The sequence below is a fragment of the Pipistrellus hanaki genome, assembly GCF_964339955.1.
Source record: "Pipistrellus hanaki genome assembly, chromosome: 16".
Classification (NCBI taxonomy): domain Eukaryota; kingdom Metazoa; phylum Chordata; class Mammalia; order Chiroptera; family Vespertilionidae; genus Pipistrellus; species Pipistrellus hanaki.
In genome coordinates, this window is record NC_140518.1 from 33,750,773 (window position 1) to 33,770,823 (window position 20,051).

General features: G+C 52.9%; 1 protein-coding gene across 13 annotated transcripts in view; it reads left to right on the forward strand.

Annotated features, from left to right (window-relative positions):
- RAP1GAP2 (RAP1 GTPase activating protein 2) overlaps window positions 1-20,051 on the forward strand; it is a gene marked incomplete at its 5' end in the record, with an annotated part of 219,295 nt that overhangs the window by 44,827 nt on the left and 154,417 nt on the right. Inside the window, one exon of one of the 13 annotated variants that reach the window (XM_084862910.1) lies at window positions 869-1,102. The exons of the other annotated variants lie outside the window; for them this stretch is intronic. Coding sequence (XP_084719036.1) covers window positions 1,086-1,102 — 17 coding nt within the window. Of the gene's footprint in view, window positions 1-868; window positions 1,103-20,051 lie in introns of those variants that run through there. 13 annotated transcript variants of the gene reach the window in all.

Here is a 20,051-nt window from a genome sequence, read left to right on the forward strand (position 1 = left end):
AGGGATCTGGGTGCGGTTATCATCATCAGCCGGAAGGCGGCTTAGAGTGTGGGACCCCAGGGGCTGTGCCTGGGGTGTCGGAGGGCGGTGTGGAGGCCTGGGGTGGCTCTCGGGGGCCAGAGGAGGGTTTTCAGCTGGAGAATGATGTGGCCATCAATGATGAGTCTGGGAGCCCCCGGACTGCCCTTGGCCAGCTCATTGGAGAGGCTGGCGGCCAGGGCAGGGGCTATGGGGTTGGGGAGAGTGGACTGCCTGCGAAGCTGTCAGCATGGGGAGTCCCCAGCCTGGAGCTGGTTTGGGTGTGGGGGGTGAGGGCGCGGGAGGTCAAGGTGAAGACTGCCGGTTTCGAGTGAGCCCTTGGTCCCATCTACAGAGACTGAATATACAACCTCTGTTCCTTTTCTGCTACTATCACCTCCTGGCTTAGATCCTGACCCTTATACCTATTGTACCTCTTCGTGCCCCCCCCCCCCCCAAGGGGACAGAGGAGGGGACACAGGCAGGCAGAGCTGGTGGGGGTCCTGGACTCCGGCTCCACCCTGCTCAGCTCCTGGAGTGCCTTTGGCAGGTGAACTCCAGGTCAGCAGTGGCTGAACTTGACACTGACAGCTGGCCAGACTGGGCCCTCTGGGAACCTAATTCCAGACACATCCCAGGAGGGGCCCAGGGGAAAGTCGGTTCCTGTCCCAAGCATCAGGCCCTGGCCCGCTGGCTTCTTTGGGATGGGCCTTGAGCCTGAGAACGGTGTTGGCGTGTGACGGCGTGTGTAGGCATGTGGTACACTTGCCTGTGCAGGTGGACGTGAGCATTGGGGGCCCGTGTGGGTGATTGTGTGGTGCCTTTTTTGGGCTTTCGTGGGTTCCTATGGTAACCACAAACGTGTCTGTTTTGGGATCTGGAGTCCGTGGGGCGTGAGTGGCTACAGGGAGAAGCAAGGCGGGCGGGCGTTCAGCTGGCAGTTGGGCTGTGGCCTGATTCCATTGCCAGGCGCCAGGGAGGCACTGAAGGGGGCTCTGCCAGGCAGCAAGGGCTGCAAACTCCGGGGACTTGTGTGCTCCTGGCCCGTGGCCCAGCCCGCCCCCGACATGCCCAGGAAGCCCTGGTGAGTCCCTGTTCTGATTTCTTGGTGAACACAGCTCGCTGGGTCTTCACCAGGTCTGCGGGGTGTCTGCGGACGGGCAGGCAGGGAGCCAGCTGGCAGCTCTGCCCAGTAGGTGCTGGGCATTGGGCGTGGGACCGCGGGCCAGAGGCTCTGTTCACCCCGGGGCCCTGTGTGAACGCAGCCTTGTGCTGCAGAGCTGAGGGTCACTGGCTGATCCTGGGGGACAGGGCTGACAGTGTTACTGTGGGAGACAAAGGCAGGGGTGTAGGAGAACAGCATGGGGTGGGGTGGGGGGGCGGGCAGCCTGTGGCCTGCAGCCCGGGGTCAGCGGTCCTTCAGCTCATCCAGCTCCCCAGAGGAGCCCGCGTGGACCCCAGGTCTCTGGCCGTGCGTCAGCTTCTCACAGGTCTCACCGGGCCCGGAGGCCTGCTCGCCTCCCTGCACGGGGAGACTCGGGCCCGTGGAGAGGAGGCCAGAGGGCTCAGCCCGGCTCCCCGGGCGCTGGATCTGGCCCGGGCTGGGAGGAACGGCTCCCGCTGGGCTTTGGGGAGCGGCCCAGACTCCCACGTGGGCCTCCCTTGTGCTTCCTGCTCACACGCTGTGGACCCCTGGGTGCGCTGGGATCCGTTTGGAGGGGCCCGTGATTGGACAGGGGCCCCGGCGGCACTCGGCGGCGTCTGGGCATGTGTGTGTGTGGGGTGCTTGCTTTTATTCCTCCCTTTTATTCCCGCTCCTCTAGGGCTGGGAGCAGGGAGCGGGGAGGGAGGGTCAGGAGGAGGTGCTGGGCATCGGGCCCCTTCTGAGCGGGGTGTGGGACTGTGGGCAGGAGGCTCTGTTTCTCCTGGGGCCCAGCGGCTCCCTCGGCCTCTGGGGCCTTGGGTGAAGCTGTGCTGGGACGGGGTGGGCAAGCCCAGTGGACACGAGGATGGACACCTCGAGGTCATGGGCCTCAGCCTCCCTGTTCTCAGATCGGCGCAGGAGACCCAGGCGGGGACTGCCTCACTGAGGCAGTGGGTGCGGGATCAGGACATGAGAGGTCGGCAGCGCCTGCCCCTTCCTGCTCCTCCTAGTCCTCCATCTCTGCAGCTTCCCAGCTGAGGACCTCATCTTTCCTTCTGGAGACAGACCTGCCGTCTGCAAGGGTCTGTCGGGCCCGAGCACCACCGTGGTGAGGCCCCCGGGCGCTGGTGAGCCGCCTCGGTGCTCTGCTGAGCGCCACCTGCCTCACCAGGCCTCCCACTGAACCAGAGAAGCTGAGCATTTGGAGTTTTAGCCGAATCTTGACAATTAACTCAAGAATGGAAAAAAACAAAGCCCTATGTGGCCTGTCCTGCAGGCCCGGGTCCGCTCCTTGGGGTCACCCGCATGCCACCTGGCTCCCATGCACCCGGCCTCCCTCTCGGGTCCCAGCTCCCTCTCCCCCTGGCGACTCCCCCGTCCCTCTGCCCAGTCACCCCTCCCCTGCTGCTCTCGTCCCTCAGCTGCTGACTGGCCACTTCCTGCTCGGTCCCCAGGTGGGACTCATTCTCAGCGAACCTTTCCTCTCTTCCAAGTCCAGTTTTTTTCTCTCTGTCAGTGGGTTGCCTTGGGGTTTGGTCCCCCTGCCGCCCTCCTCCCGGGTTAGGCCCATTGTCTCCTGCCCAGACGGTGACGAAGGCTGTCTCATTAGCCTCCTTCTCCTCGGGGCTGGCCGGCTCTGACTAATCCGTCATCCCCAGGCCGGCCCTGGCTCTGCCCTCCAAGCCCCGAGGAGGCCCGGCCTGCCGTGTCCACCGCAGACCCTGTACGGGATGATTCCCCACAGGCTGGCCCCTCAGGCCCCGGTGTGCCCGGCACCACCCCCTGCCGGTGGGGGCTGCGCGGTCTCGGGTGGTACTGACTCCCCACTGACTGCTCTTTGCGGCACTGGCATCGCTCCCTGCCTTTGCTCCACACCAGGTCGTTCGAGCCCCTCCCTCTCCCCCACACAGCAGCCTCCACACCTCCCTGCCCCTCGCTGTCCCCCAGGAGGCCGTGCGCAAGGCCCGGGGCCCAGGTTGTCTTCCTTCTAGAACCGGAAGGCAGAATGTCTGGGGTCGGACCAACGTCTGTACCGTTGAAGGATCCCGTCTGTGTGTGAGATGCCAGCAGCCTCCCGGCTGGCAGTGATAATAAAAAATGTCTCCAGACACTGCCGTTTCCGGGGCAAATGTAGAAGCTCCCCCACCCCGCCGAGAGCGGCTGGGAGCAGGCCAGGCTCACCTTGTCCCCGTTCTAAAATGTGCCAGGAGAAAGGGCCGCCGACCGGGAACCCATCTCCGTGGCCAGGCAGCCCATGCTGAAATCCTGACTCCCAGCTGGGTGACCTTGGGCAAATGACTTGACCTCTCTGTGCCTCAGCACAACTCTAGTTTTTTGTTTTGCGCATATATATATATATATATATATATATATATATATATATATTATTTTATTTTATTTTATTTTTTAAATTTTTTAAATTTTTTAATTTTTTACAGGAGGAAGGGAGAGGGATAGAGAGTTAGAAACATTGATGAGAGAGAAACATCCATCAGCTGCCTCCTGCACACCCCCTACTGGGAATGTGCCCGCAATCAAGGTACATGCCCTTGACCGGAATTGAACCTGGGACCCTTCAGTCCGTAGGCTGACGCTCTAGTTTTTCAAGGCACAACTCTAGTTTTTCTCTTTCTCTTCTTTCTTTCTTCTGCCTGTGTCTCCTCTTGACCTTTGGCTCCAGCTCGATGATGCGACTTGCGTTCTGGTCCTTTGTTTTCTGGCACCTTTCAGCCTGGACCTCTTTGCTGGTGCTGGCTCCCCGTGTGAAGTGCCTTTACCTCTTCCTCCTCCATCAGCACCTCCGTGCCCATCCCTCCAGGATCAGCCCGGAGGTTGCCTCCCCTCTGAGCGCCTCCTTCCCCGTGGGGACCAGGTGCTTCCTTCCTCATGGTCCCGGAGCAGCTAGAACCTGGGGCTCACGCTAGTGCTTCCTGCCTTGCGGTGGGTGCCTTCTCCCCGGTGTGTGTGTGTGTGTGTGTGTGTGTGTGTGTGTCAGAGGCAGGGGGAGCCTCCGGGGTGCCCGTCCAGGCTGCAGGCTGTTTTGTTGTGCAGGTGAGGTGCCGGCCCCTCCCTGCTTGGGCTGGGCTGTGAACCAGCAGGTGACGGCGGCTCCCCTTTCACCCGCGCCCAGCTCATTCTGAGAGGGTGGGGTGGGCGGAAATCCATGCCTGGCAGGCCACAAAGCCACACGCTGACTTTCGGAGCCCTGCCCTGGGAGGTGCGTGTGACACGGCGGTCACGGCCACCTTCTCGGTTGTCTTGCCGCTAGCAGATGCCATCAGGAATTGAGGGACTTGGGGCTCTAGATTCTCCCAGGCCCAAGAACAGGACTCATAGGGACATAGGACAGCCCTGTCCCCACCTGCCATGCCCCGTCCAGACCCCGTCAGCCCAGCCCAGGCTGGCCCAGGGATTGACCCGCTCCCCGCCCCCGTGCTCCCTCCCCACCCCCCCTGCAGCGCAGACCCGCGCTGGGCGCTGGGCAGGCAGCTTCCTCAGGCCTGGGCGGGGCCAGGAAACCTGTGTGCTATCAGGGCCAGAGGGGGGGCGTACCTCTGAGGCAGCTGGGTTTGCAGCTGTTTGGGAGCCAGTGACATTTAAAGCGCCCTCTCCCCACAGCACAGGCTCCGTGGTTGGGTTCATGTGGTCTGGGTGACCTCAGGCACGTTACACATCCTCTCTGTGCCTCAGCGTTTCTCTCTGGGGATAATAATAGTACCCGCGGGCAGATGCCATCGGGAAGCTGGGCAGCGCCTGGTGCTTCATGCTCGGTGAAGGTTCCCTGCCTTCCTATTTCTCCTGTTAGCTCCTACCAGGAATAACAGTGCTGGGCCGTGCGGACACATAGAACCACGTGACACAGCACGCCTGCAAGCATGCCCACCCCGGCACACTGGAACGCTGGGCACCCAGACCCAGGCCTGCTGCTGAGCACAGACATGGGCAGGTGGTGATGTGACTGTAGGCGCACACATGAACCATGGTTACTCAATACACATATCAGGAGGGCAGACGGGTGTGTGTGTGTGTGTGTGTGTGTGTGTGTGTGTAGCCTGGCAGATACAGGCTTTTATTTTATTCACACGCTGACATTATTCCTAGAGTTAGCAGCACCTGGGCTGAGCTCTGGGAGCCCAAGGTGCCCCCTGTTTCCATAGCAACCACAATGCAGTAAAAATAGGAGGGAAGAGACTGGGAAGGCCTGAGCGGCTGGGAGGGGCGCCCCCGCCTGCCACGGCCGGTTTCCACATCCTGGGCAGACAGGCCCTCCCTCCCGGTGTTTGTTTGATTTTTACAACAACAACACGGCAGACCTCCGAGCACCGATGACTCAGAACCGGCAGTTGTTAACATTCTGTTGTGTTTTCAAGTATACATAACGTGAATGCACCATTTTAACCATGGTTAAGCGTACCGTTTCGCGGCATTCAGCCTATTTATAATATTGCACACCTGTCACCACCCTTCATTTCTAGAACTTTTTCATTATTCCTGAGTTTGTACCCATCAGACACAAGCTCCCATTTCTCCCGCCCCAGCCCCGGCCACCGCCGCTCTACTTTCTGTTTCCGTGCACTTGCCTCTTCCAGGAACCTCAGACAAGAGGAGTCAGGCGGCATCTGCCCTTTTGTGACTGGCATATTTCACTTCGCATAATGTCAAGGCTTATCCGTGTGGTAGCATATGTCAGAATGCCCTTCCTGTTTTTGTAATATATTTTTGTTGATTGCAGAGAGGAAGCTTAGAGGGAGAGAGAGATAGACACATCCATGAGAATCATGGATCGGCTGCCTCCTGCACTCCCCCTACTGGGGATTGAGCCCGCAACTCAGACATGTGCCCTGACCTGGAATCGAACCGTGACCTCCTGATTCATAGGTCAACACTCAACCACTGAGCCCCGTGGCTGGGCAGAATGTCCTTCCTTTTTAAGGTTGGATACAATTCCATTGTATGGACATGCCGCATTTGTTTATCCATTCACCTGGGGGTGGACGCCACTTGCTCTCTCTCACCTTTGGCTGCTGTGAGTATAATGCTATGAACGTGTGTGCACAGGTATCTTTTTGAGACCCTGCTTTCAGTTCTTTTGGGTGTGTATATTCACAGAAGCTGAATTATTGGATCACATGGTAACTCTATATTTAACTTTTTGAGCTTTATTTATTTTTTATTTTTTTGTTAATTTCTTTATTGATTAAGGTATCACATATTTGTCCTCAACCCCCCATTCCAATCCCTCACCCCCCCTCCCAATTAGGCCCCCCCCCCCCCCCATTGTCCTTGACCACTGGTTAGGCTCATATGTGTGCACATAAGTCCTTTGGTTGATCTCTCCCTTTTAACCCTACCCTCCCTCTGAGATCCAACAGTCTGACCCATGGCTCCTTACCTCTGGGTCTGTTCTTGTTCATCAGTCTGTGTTGTTCACCATTTCCCCTAGATGAGTGAGATCATGTCCTGCTGGAAATATACTTAAAAGAATCAAAAATGAGACAAGCAATAATGGTTATGCTGAAAGGCATATGCATCAGTCTGTAGTGAGTTTCTTTCTGGGCCACCAGTTCTTTTGAGACCCAATTTCAATGTCAAACAGTTCCTTATGTGTACATGTCAGCAATGATATTTCAGTTCTGGATGGTGGGCTGGAGCTTCATTTTTAACTAAAGGAAATAAAACATCATAAATTTAAGTTCTTGCAGTCACTCCTTTCTGGCCCTATTACCCTGTCTCCCCATCCATGGAGGTGCACAGGAATTGGTGTGTTTTTTCAGCCCATGTTTTCAGTACTTGCGCATCTACAGAGAGGTGTCTAGAAACACTACCTCGCTCTTTGTATTAAAAATCCACAGCATGATGTCCTTTTGAATCTATGTGAGTGTCCCGAGGGTGTTCTGGCATCAAACTGCTGGGGTTCCGGTCTTGGCTCTGCCACTTACCAGCTGTGAGACCTCAGGCAGGTCACTTAATGTCTCTGCACCTCAGTCTACTCATCTGTAAAATGGGAATAATAATAATAATAATACCTGAAGCCTTCTGGTGGGGTTATTTTGGGGACTGTGTAAGCTCACCTGTGCCAAGCGTTAGGACAGCGTGGGGAAGGCGCGGGCACTCGATGTGAGGGTCGGAACCCTTACAGTCCTGCCTTTGTACCTACCCCTCCACATGGATTTTGGAATCTGTACACGGTGTCGAGTTCCGTCTTTTTAATTGCCAGGTAGCATTTATTTGTACACACTTATCACATTTGCCCCTGATTGGATCTCCTCTTGTTCCCATTTTCTTATATTGCAAACAGTGCTGTAGTGCAGGTCCCTCTGTGACCCTCTGCACATGAGCCCGGAGAGGTCACGTGGGGAGGGCCTGGGAGCCGGGGCTGTTGGGTCCCAGCTAGGCCAGATGCAGCCAGATTGCCCCTCAGAGACGGTTGACCATTTTTACTCCTGCCAGGGTGTGTGATTCTTAGTTTTCACCTTGATTTGACTGACCAGAGCACATGCTGTCTTATTCCTCAGTCCGAACTCTGAACAAGCGGATGAAAGCCTCCTGGAGTCTCTCTCCACAGGCCCGGGGAAGTGCCCGTTCTCCTCTTTTCTGCCTGTGTCGTGCGCATTTCCCCATATTGGTGCAGTCTTTTATCCCCCTCTTAAAAATAGCTTCTTTTTATGATTATAAAAATAGTACATGCTCTCCGTGGAAGATTTAGAAAATGCGTACAAATATTGAGATGAAAAAAATAAAAACCCATGGCTCACTGCCCCAAAATGTCATCATTTTGACGTGCTTCTTTACAAGTCTTTTTAGTTTCCTTTAAGAACTTACTATATAATGACATTTCATCACCATTACATATTCTTTAAAAACATGATTTAAAAAATTGTGTATCATCATTGTGATGTTCCATAATTTATTTACCTATTGCTTTATTTTTAGATATTATGGTTGTTTATAATTTTAGACTATTAATTCATAATGCTGCAAAAAATCCTTGAATTGGATTTTTCTTGAGCAGCTGCTCAAGAAAAAGATCTTTGTATGGACCTTTGATTATTGCTTTTGGCTATCATTACAGATAAAATGTTTTCACATATTTATCTTCAAAAAAATTTAAAAAATATATATTTTATTGATTTTTTACAGAGAGGAAGAGAGAGGGATAGAGAGTTAGAAACATCGATGAGAGAGAATCATCGATCAGCTGCCTCTTGCACACCCCCCATTGGGAATGTGCCCGCAACCAAGATACATGCCCTTGACCAGAATCGAACCTGGGACCTTTCAGTCTGCAGGCTGACTCTCTATCTACTGAGCCAAACTGGTTTTGGCTCTTCAAAAATTTTTGAGAAAATATTTCTTAATGACTCTTGCCTATTTTTCTATTGGGATGTTCATATTTTTCTTGTTAATTCATTAGAGCTCTCTTTTACTTATTATTATTATTATTAAAAATACATTTTATTGATTTTTTTTTTTACAGAGAGGAAGGGAGAGGGATAGAGAGTTAGAAACATTGATGAGAGATAAACATCAATCAGATGCCTCCAGCACACCCCCTACTGGGGATGTACCTACAACCAAGGTACATGCCCTTGACTGGAATCGAACCTGGGACCCTTCAGTCCGCAGACCGACACTCCATCCACTGAGCCAAACCGGTTAGGGCTAGAGCTCTCTTTTAATTAAATCTATGAACCCTTTGCCATTTATTGTTTTATTTCCAAATAATCTTTCTCTTTACCCTTTGCCAATAAATTTGACTCTTGTTTTTTAATGCAAAAGTTTTAAATTTTAAGAGAGTAAAACTGCCCGTCTTTTCATTTGTGACTTCTCTTGTTACTTTTATGCATAGGAAAGTCCTTTTCCACCGAGAAAGTTGATGATTTCCTGTATATTCTTTCATTTATATTTTTAACAATTTCATTGCCTTTTCACATTGAACTCTCTAATCCATTTGGAATTTAGCTTGGAGGAAGATGAGAGATGAAATTATAATTTTATTTTTCCCCCAAATAATCAGGCAGTTTAAAATCCAGCACTGCACTTTAATTTTCATTTTCTACCACTAAATTCTCACAGATCCAAAGATGTGTGCCTGGGTTTCTGTTTGATTCCATTGATGTACCTGTGAATCTTGTAAAGGCTCAGGGGTGAACAAGAGGAAGGTTGGCCTAATATTGGATAAGGCCGGAGTCTCGGCAGAGTGAGGATTCAGGTTCGGGGGATGGTGGTGGGCCTGTGGGCTGTGGTGATGGGCCTTGAAGGTCAGACTTCAGAGTGTGTGTTCGGCTCACTGGGAGATGGTTGGAGGTTTTCAGTAGAGGTATGGAGGGGCTCCATCTGAGCTTTATGGGAGGGCCGCTGTGCTGCTAGGGTAGGCCCAACGGGGCCCCGTGGAAGTGGATGGACGAGGAGCAGCAGCTGCTCAAGGGAGAGGTGAAGGTGGCGTCAAGTGTGCTGTGCAAGCAGACAGATGACCACACGATGCTACAGGGTAGGATCTGTGAAATGTGGAAGCTGGCTGGACTTGGGTTGGAAGGAAAGGGGGAGCCAAGGTGTTGCAACTGGGTGACCCAGAAAATTGTTCTATTAATGAGGCCTTTTTATGTTGCAAAAACTTACATGATGATGATTTTATATATATATATATATATATATATATATATATATATATATATATATATATATATATAATATATGGCTAAGCTATTGGCTAAGCAACTGGCTGGTAGGCATGGCACACACTGACCACCAGGGGGCAGACGCTTAATGCAGGAGCAATGCAACTTTGCAGAGGGCCCTCTCGCACTCCGGGACCCCTCGTGGGATGTCAGATGGCCAGTTTCCATCCGACCCCTGCAGGCCAGGCAGAGGAACCCCACCTACCAGAGGGACCCCACTCACTCTGCAGATGCCCTTTGAGCCCTGGTGCTGCCCAGGTGTGGCCAGCCAGGAAGGGACCGCGGGAGGTTGGCTCCAGGGTGTGTCCAGCCCGTCTCACCCAGTCTCACCCGGATGACTACCTTCTAATTAATTTCCTTTCAAAGTGCACGAATCTATGCACCAGGCCTCTAGTGTAAAGCTATATTTGGGAATAATAATTTTAGCAAACACTGCATGCTTCTTTTGCATAGCCACACTGTGTGAAATGCTCTCATGTGTGTGACCTTTAAAAAAAATATTTTTATTGATTTCAGACAGAAAGGAAATAGGAGAGAGAGAGAGAGAGATAGAAACATCAATGATGACTGAGCCCACAACCCGAGCATGTACCCTGACCAGGAATCGAACCGTGAACTTCTGGTTCATGGGTCGAAGCCCAACCACTGAGCCACACCAGTCGGATATTATATGCATGAGACAGGTGCTCTGATTCCTATTTCACAAATATGGAAAACTAGCCTCAGAGAGCTGTGGCAATCGGCAGTCCAGGCACCGAACCAGGTTTATCTGTCTCTAAACTCATGCCCGTGTCTGCAGGAAGGATGCACAGAGAGGCCCTGGGTAGCTCTTCAGCCACGCGGCACCCATGCTCTTCCAGGTCTGGGGTGTGCAGCTTCCTAGAAGCATGTCTGGGACCTACTCCAGGACCCCCGTGCCTGTCGTCTGAAATAGCAGGTGCACTTGGCTTCTCACCGCCTTCCCTGAGTGAGCTTGTAGTCAGGGGTCCGAGAAGGGGACCTGATTAGTCAGGACTCTGTGGAAGTGGCCAGAACCCAGGTCAAACCAGCCTAGTACGTGTCCTGGTTCTTATAACTGAGAGGTCCAGAGAGTTGGTCTGTCTGGCTTGAGGCATAGCTGGCTCCCAGGATTCAAACAGTCCTCCAGACCAGTGCTGCCACAGTCACGTGTGTAAGTAGAAACGAATTAAGATGAATTACAATTTACAATTCAGTTCCCCAGGAGCACTAGCCACCTTCTCCGTGCTATAGTCACATACCATGTTTCCCCGAAAATAAGACATCCTCCGAAAATAAGACCTAGCGCATGGAAAGATAAGACACCCCCTGAAAATAAGACCTAGCGCAACTTTGGGAGAAAAAATTAATATAAGACACTGTCTTATTTTTGGGGAAACAGGGTAGCTAGTGGTTACTGTGCTGGACAGCACAGCTACAGGACATTTCCATCAACAGCGAAAGTTTGTTGGGCAGCTCTGGTCAGGATTGAAGGCCACACACCCCTGGCGGTCTTCTAAGGACGAACAAGTCCAGAGATCCTACCTGGTCTGTGACTTGTCACATGGGGCACAGATAGACGGTCCCCAGGTCAGATGTCCGAGCTGCACAAATCCAGTGCCACTAGGTGGCGCTGAGGAGGCGGCCGCGAACTGGTATCTGGCAGCTGGCAGCCGGGAGCTCACACACTGGGCCTGTGAACAGAGCGCATTGGTGGGTGCCCCGTTCAGTAAGACCTGGCCCCTGGCTTCTCCTGCACCTGCACTCAGATGCCTACCGTCAGGTACATGCAGTCAGACACGACCACACACACCTGTCACTCAGGGTCTCACACACACAGTCACATCCACTTGCACAAACACATCCCTCCTTCCCCCCAAGGCACAAGCGTGGCTGATACCACATTCCCTTTGATGGCAACAAGAAGGGCACTGGCCATGCCACCTCACTGCATCCTCACAATCGTCCTGGGAAGTGGCTTCGATGTTCTTCCCGCTTCAAAAAGGAGGACACCAAGGCTCAGGGCGGGGAAGTGACCTGCGGGGTCACACAGCCGGCTCGAGATGGAGCGGGATTCTGCATTCAGAGAGCACACACAGGACACCTGTGCCTTAGGCGTGTTGGCCTCCTGCCCCGGGGCCTACATTCCTTGGGGTGAACTGGGACCCAGGCTTTGTCAGGGGAGCCCTAGCAATGTCTGCACGCCCCGCCTCCCGCCTGGTGTGGGTTCAGGAACTTACAAGTGTCTGAGAAAGAAAGAAATTAGCATTATAATTCAGTTACAACTCCGTGTTTTTCCTGATGGCACACAATCCACTCCTATTCAGGTGCAGGTGTGGAGCGTGTGCTATTGTGTCTGCTGTGGAGGAGCTGTGAGCGCACGGGAAGACGCGGGCTGGCTGCCAGTTCTCAGGGCGCCGCACGCTGCACCCGCACGCTCCCCTCTGGGGAAGCTGCACCACACTCTCGGCTCACATACCCATCCGGTCAAGGTCAAAAGAGGTGGCCACGCTCCTGAACGGTTGTGTAATATGGAAGGCAGCTAGAAAGAACGTAAAACAGTGCTAGAGCCATTACCGAAGAGCCAGAATGGGGAAGCAGCCAGATGAATGGGAAATCGGGTACTGGTCGCGGTTGTTGACTGAGTGGAAGTAAGGAGATTGTGCTAGAGAAGAGGAAGAAGAAGAGGAAGGGGAAGTGGGTGGAGACGCCTGTGGCCATTCTGGGAGGAACCTCTGGAACCTCTGAAGGCTGACTGTCCGGTGTCCAGTTTCACCTAAAAACGTATCAGGCTCCCCCCCGCCCTTTATTATTTTTTAAAAATATATTTTTTTATTGATTTTTTACAGAGAGGAAGGGAGAGTTAGAAACATTGATGGGAGAGAAACATCAATCAGCCGCCTACTGCACAGCCCCTACTGGGGATGTGCCTGCAACCAAGGTACATGCCCTTGATGGGAATTGAACCCGGGGCCTTTCAGTCTGCAGGCTGACGCTCTATCCACTGAGCCAAACCTGTTAGGGCAGGCTCCCCTCCCCTTTTAAATGCAGGTTTATCGCGCGTGTTTCTCTCACCTGTCCCTGCAGAGCCAGTTTGAGCCCACAGTTTGGCCGGGTGGGGGAGGAGGAGAGGGGGAAGAAATGTTGCAGAAATAACTGGGTCAGACTCGGAGCAGAGGAGGCAGGAACACGGGCTGGTCATGTCTTGGAGCTGTGAACACGGAGGGCTGATGCAGGAGCAGGAAGGTGTTTGCTCATCTAATGGATATTCCCTGGGAGCCTGCCTGTGCCAGGCGCTGTTTCAGGGGCTGGGGATCGTGGCTCTGCCCCTCAGCAATGAGGCTCCTTGGCAAACCCTGAACCTCTCTGAGCTCCTGTGTCACCCTCTGGACAGTGAAGATGAGGCGAATCCTTGCCGTACAGGGAGGTTTGAGGGCTGGATGAGCTCACACCCGCAACACCCTTAGCACAGAGCTGGTGCTCACAGCCGTGGCTCTTCCTGAAGACACTGAGAGTGGTTAAGTGACTCGGGGCCTCGCCCCTGTCCCCCGAGAACGCCAGTCTCTGGGGGAAACAGACATCTCAAAGCTAATGCCAGTAGGGAGATGGGACCAGCAGCGAATTCTTCCTGGTGGAATCAGGGAAGGCTTCCTGAAGGAGGCGTTGGAAGGTTTAAAATAAATCCCTTAGGATGCCGAAACCGGTTTGGCTCAGTGGTAGAGAGTCAGTCTGCGGACTGAAGGGTCCCAGGTTCGATTCCGGTCAAGGGCATGTACCTTGGTTGCGGGCACATCCCCGGTAGCGGGTGTGCAAGAGGCAGCTGGTCGATGTTTCTCTCTCATCGACGTTTCTAGTTCTCTATCCCTCTCTCCTCCTCTCTGTAAAAAAATCAATAAAATATATTAAAAATAAAAATAAATCCCTTAGGAGGGAAGGGCCACAGGGGGCATTTCAGACGGAGGGAACGGCCAGGGCAAAGGCTCAGGGTAGGAAAATGTATGGAGCTGTTTGAGGAACAGGGAGACGGGTACCCAGGCACTGAGGCAAGAGAGGGGTCTGCTCAGGGAGAGTCTGGAATTGGTGCTGAGGAGGTGGCGGCTGCCTCGGGAGAGTGGAAGGGGAGCCCTGTCACCAGGGGACTGGCGCTCTGGGGATGGAGCGGGGAGGTGAAGAGAGGTCACTGCTGAGGAAGAGGGGGTGGGCACTGGGGCTGGAGGGGAGGGGGAAGGCCGGGCCGAAGGTGGAGTCCTCAGATGGGGAGTCTGAGCCACGTGAGGAGTGGGAAAGGGGTCCTGTAGAAACTGGGGTTTGCCTGGAGGATTTGCAAAGCTGTCCCATGGATCGCAGGGGAGTGAGGGAGGAGAACCCATGTGCAGGGGGAGGTCATGATTCTGGCCTTGAATACAGTGCGTTTGAAGAGCTTGTGGGTCCTCCCTGCGGATTTGGAAGTTGGGTTTCTGAGCTCCGAAGTGCCCAGCTGCACGAATATGAAGTGGCTTATTCAACAGTGATCATTGCTAACACCTGTTCTGAGTGCAAGTCATAAACAGTGGACCCTTCAGACCCGGTGGGGCCTCGTGGTGCTTTCTAATGCGGGAGGTAGACTGGAGCAGAATGAAGAACCCAGGTGATCTCAGATAAGCCCAGTTCCAAGAATAGGGAGGCGATAAGGGGAGGGGAGCAGGGGGCTAGTTTATTTATTTTATTTTTTAAATATTTTTTTATTGATTTTTTTATAGAGAGGGAGAAAGATAGAGAACTAGAAACACTGATGAGAGAGAAACACCTACCAGCTGCCTCCTGCACACCCCCCACTGGGGATGTGCCCACAACCAAGATACATGCCCTTGACTGGAATCGAACCCAGGACCTTTCAGTCTACAGACCGATGCTCTATCCACTGAGCCAAACCAGTTTCGGCAGGGGGCTAGTTTAGGTGGGTGATCAGCAATAGCTTGTGCATAGAGGTGATGTTTGAATGGAGAACTCAGAGGAAAGGAAGGAGCCGACCATGAGACACAGAGGCCGAGAGGCAGAGACAGGTTTGGCAGATGTGAAGACGGGGAAGAAGGAGGGGTGGGGGATGGGCTGAGGGATGGCGGATGGCTGTTGTGTCCCAGGTGGTGGGCAAGATGGGAACAGGGACAGTTCTGGCTCTGTACCAGCAGGTGGCACTGTTAGCCCAGGATTGCCCACTCTGGGAGGCCCAGGTGGGCAGGTGGAAGAGTAGGTTGCCTTGACCTTGGGTTTGTAATTTGGGAATGGAGGCTCCTGCTGTCTGGGGAGATGAGGTCAACGCATGTGGGAGCCCGGGTCAGGGCTGGACGAGAAGGTGGTGATTTCCCGACTGTCTGGCTCCCTCCTCTGTGCCGTTTTCAGTGTTTCTTTGCTCATCTCCCCTCCAGCGACTTTCTCGGTCTCTGTCCTCCCCTCTCCCTCCTCCCGTCGCCCTGGTGCAGCTGGTTCCTGTCTCAAAGATTAATTACCTGCTTTCCGGATGTAGCGCTGACAGAGGGCCTGGTGAGTTAGGGTCAGGAAGACACTGTTTCTTATCTTTTTTTTTTTAAAATCCTCATCCGAGGCTATGCTTTTACTGATTTTAGAGGGAAAGGAAGAGAGGGAGGGAGGGAGGGAGAAAGAGACAGAGATAGACACAGAGAGAAACCTCTATCTGTTGTCTCCTGCACATGCTCCAAGCAGGGAATGGACCCGAGACCTAGGTCTGTGTCCTGACCGGGAATAGAACCCACAACCTTATGGTGCACAAGACGACGCTCCAACCAGTTAAACCACCCGGATACTGTTTTCTGCTGTCTCCTCCTCCCCCTTCCCGGGGCTTCTCCAGGAAAGGCCAGGGTTCTCCCAGTGACCCCAATCGGCGGAGAATACTGCTGGGGACCCCTCACTCCATGACCCCGGGGGTCTGCCTCCCAGGGCGATGCCCTGCTCACCTCTGGCACTTCTGGCGAGCAGCTCTGGCTGCTTGTCATCCCTGTCAGTGGGGACGAGGGCTTTGATGAGAAGGGAGACCCAGAGAGCAAAGCACATGGCCCGAAACAGCCGAAGAGCTCACCACAAAGACTGTTATAAAAGGGTCCTTTTTCTTTTTTAATCTTAAAAAAAATATTTTTATTGATTTCAGAGAGGAAGGGAGAGGGAGAGAGAGAGAAAAACACCAATGATGAGAATCACCCATCCACTGCCTCCTCCTGCACACCCCCACAGGGAATCGAGCCTGCAGCCCAGTTGGGCATGTGCCCTGACCAGGAATTGAACCATGACCTCCTAGATTAGGGGTGTCGAACTCAATCAGAGAAGGGGCCAAAATCTAAAATCCAGCCTAAATCGCGGGCCGAATGGTTTACTGAACAGTCATAAACTGACAATGTCATAAACTGACAGCGGAGTGCAGTGATGACAGCGTGGTGCGGGTCACATTGCAAGGCCTGGCGGGCTGGATTTGGCCCGCGGGCCTTGTGTTTGACACATGTGTCCTAGATCATAGGTTGATGCTCAACCACTGAGCCACACTGGCTGGGTGGAAAGGGTCCTTTTTCATTTAATGGAGAAGGATCTACCCTAGCCCAGGTTTAGGACACACCCTTGGCGTGATTTCTCTGTGGGGACTGACTGGCTGCAGCCTGCTGCTGACCCTGGCTGTCATCTGTCAGGGTTAAGGCTCTCGGTTGAGCACAGTGGGTAAGAGCTGGGTCTCTCACAGCCTCCTCCCAGGATGCAAGTCCCTTCCTACCCTCCCCAGAGTAGGCACTCTTCAGAGTTTGGTACATATTTTTGAAGATATTTAAAAAAATATTTTTATATGCATCTTAAGTAACCATAGACACCCACACATACAGACTTAGCTTATTCCTCCCCACCATTTATAGTGTCCAGCTTGTGAACACATCCCCACCTACTTACCTGTGTCCCTCTACGTGCTCCTTTCTGGTGCTCTTGGCTCCATGGAGAGTGCCTCATGCGTATCTCCACACAGCTGCGTGTGCTCCTCTAGGCCTGAGGAAATCTCAGAGGTGCTGTTGCTGGGTGATAGGGTAGGTGACTGCTTCTACACCCACCACGAGGAGGTGTAAACATCTTGCCCGTCTGTTGGGGGCAAACATCCTGTCTCTCTGTCGTGATTTCGTTCCTCTGGTTTCTCACCCTCTGGGTTTCTCCAGCTGCTCGTTGCCTGCACAGCCTCTGCCCACGGTCCCGGAAGCCAGTGGACTGCTCTCCGCATCGCTGGGGTCTTTGCAGGACGCTTTGCAGGTCTTTGGGGCCTTTGCTGAGAATGTCCTCAGTTTCTCCCTTCGCAGAAGCCCCAGGAGTCCGGAGGGCTTTATTGACTGGAGGGGTGGCCAGCGAGTCAGTTATGAGAATGGACGCACAGACTCCTCCAGCCAAGTTCAGAGGGACTGACCTTGGCTTTTCACCCTTTCACAGTCACCACGTCATAGGCTCTGCCCGAGAGTCCCTTGGGGGAAGCCACAGCTTGGAGCCCAAAGGCACTTCATTTGCTGATGGAACTGAGAGGCTTATTCTCCTTGGGCTAATCCAGGAGCACTGCCTGCCAGGTTCAAACCCAAGGTCAACTTCGAAGGACTTGCTCCCCTGAGACAGTTACCATGGAGACAGTTACTGTCACTTACACCCACCTTCTTAGAAAAGGCCTTCAGATAGAAAGGACCATCTCTTCTATCTTAAGGCCCTTCCCCCCGGTGTTCCAGCCACCCAAATGCCCATCCCACATCTCATGGGTGTATAAGGCTGCGCCAGCCCTCACTCTCCAGCCAGGAAAACAGACTGGGAAAGGGACTCGCAGAGACCGACGGGACTGAGGTGCTACCGGACCTGGTTCTGCTGATTCTGGCCCAGTGCTCTTTGCACACCAGTGGGTAGAATGCACACATACATGTGTCCACACACATGGTCATTGCACACATGCATATATGTATGTGTAGACTCGAGGGAAGGTACAGCCAAGGGTGGTGTGTTTTTTCAACTTTTTATTTTGAAAATTACCCACCTGTGCAAAGCTGAGAACAGTACAATGAGCATCTGTATCTACCGAGGTTCTCCACTTGCTAAGATTTGCCACAGTTGTTCGCTCTCTTTCTCTGAATCATGGTAGTCAAATAAAGGACATTGCAGGCATCTGTATTTCATTCTAAGTACTCAGCGGGTGCCTACCAAAACTAATGTCATTTTCTTTTTTTCTTTAATATATTTTATTGATTTTGTACAGAGAGGAAGGGAGAAAGATAGAGAGCTAGAAACATCAATGAGAGAGAGTCATCGATCAGTTGCCTCTTGCACACCGCCTACTGGGGATATGCCCGCAACCAAGGTACATGCCCTTGACTGGACTCGAACCCGGGGCCCTTCAGTCCCCAAGCCAAACTGGTTTTGGCAATAATGTCATTTTCTGACATGACCATAACACTGGTATCACATATAAGACATTAATATTAATTCAGTACTATTACTTAATATGCACTCCATATTCATATGTTTCCCCCATTTAAATATGAGCTATTATTGGACTATATTACTGACATTACTAATGGCCATTCACTGCGCTTGATTGTCGCATCTCTTTAAGTCTCTTTACATACAGAACAGCAGACCTGGCGAAAAGAGACTGTCCCACATTTGGGATTTGTCTGAATGTCTTTTTTTTTTTTTTTTTTTTTTTTTTTTTAAAGTTTTTATTGCAGAGTCCTTGATTTGACTGAAGAAAGATGAAATGAGTGACCCACATGCTGATAGCAAAGAGGAGGGGAGAGAGTCCTGTCTTTTCTGCGGGGTCAGATGTGTGCCATCCTGCCCCTCCTTGAGTAGGGTTGAGAGGACTGCGCCCGAGCCTGTCCCTCAGGGTGGGTCCTGATGGTGATGGGGAAGCGGCTGCGGGGGTTCTTCCTGGGAAAGCTTCTTCCTAGGCTGCTCCCTCCGAGGGGGCTGCTCCCTCAGGCGAAGGAGTGGGCTGGCCTTTTCACTTGCCTGAAGCTGCTGTTTTGTTCTTTCATGTGTTTCCTTGCCCATTGTGTAGAAATCGGGTGTTAATTAACCGGACTATGAGTGACAGAAATCTAACTCAAAAGGGCTTAAGGAAAACAAAAGACAACAAAAGAAGAGACATTCAAGAAAACTTTGGCAACTGATGTGTTTAAGGAAAGTGGCTTCAGGAATGGCTGGATCAGGGTGGGTCAGAAAACATCATCAGACAATGTTTGCTCCTGTGACTTGGCTCCGCTTCCCTCTGCCTTCACTTCACTCACAGGCATCTCATAAGGCAGACGCTGACTTCAGAAGCCCCAGGGGGTAGAAATCTTCTTTCAATGCCCGGTGCTAGCAAAAATCCAGGTGTTCATTCTGTTTGGACCAGCTAGGTTTTTATGCTCATCCCTGATGCAGTCATGGTGGCCCGGGCCATGCACTCACCCGAGAGCTCAGGAGGGGGCGGCTGAGAGAGGGACAGCCCCACCTGAACCACAAAACCCAACAGTGGTATCAGGGTACTCCCGGGGGAAAGTCAAGATCTGTCAACCAGAAGAAGGGGCCTGAGTACTGAGCAGGCAGAAAAGTAGACTCCACTTCATCTGGAGACAGGCACAGCAGACCTCTGACGGGGCGAGACCTCTCCTCATCTCCCGCGGTCTCCAGTCCTCTTCATTTTGGGTTTTGTGGGAGCCAGTGTCCATAGGGACCCTATGTGTCTGGGTCCCGGCTCTGCTTCTCAGGAGCTGTGCAGACGAGTTAGCCTCTCTGGGTCTCAGTTTGCTCATCTAGAAAATGGGAATGCTACTTGTATTCCTGCCTTAGAGCCGAGAGTTTCCAGTGGAGTAAAGGTGTGGAAGTGCTTGCCACCGTGAAGTGCTGTACCAACGGGTGCGTGCGTGTGTGTGTGCGTGTGTGTGTGTGTGTGTGTGTGTGTGTGTGTGTGGTGGGGGTGGGGGGATGGGGGGTAGGGGTGGGGAGGTGGTGCTAACTGCCCTCAGAATGCTTCCTCTGCCTCAGGGCGAGCAGGGCCTGCCCTTGGAGCTGCTCCTCCTGCAGGTGGGATGGTGACCTGCACCAGGCCTTGGGCCCCTCCGAAGGGGTGTGGTGCTCCCTCCACAGGGGACCACAGAACAGGCAGAGCACTGTCCACAAGGGGACACTCGAGTCCTTTGCTCATTCTCCGAGCTTTGGAAGAGGACGGCAGGAAGAAGGTG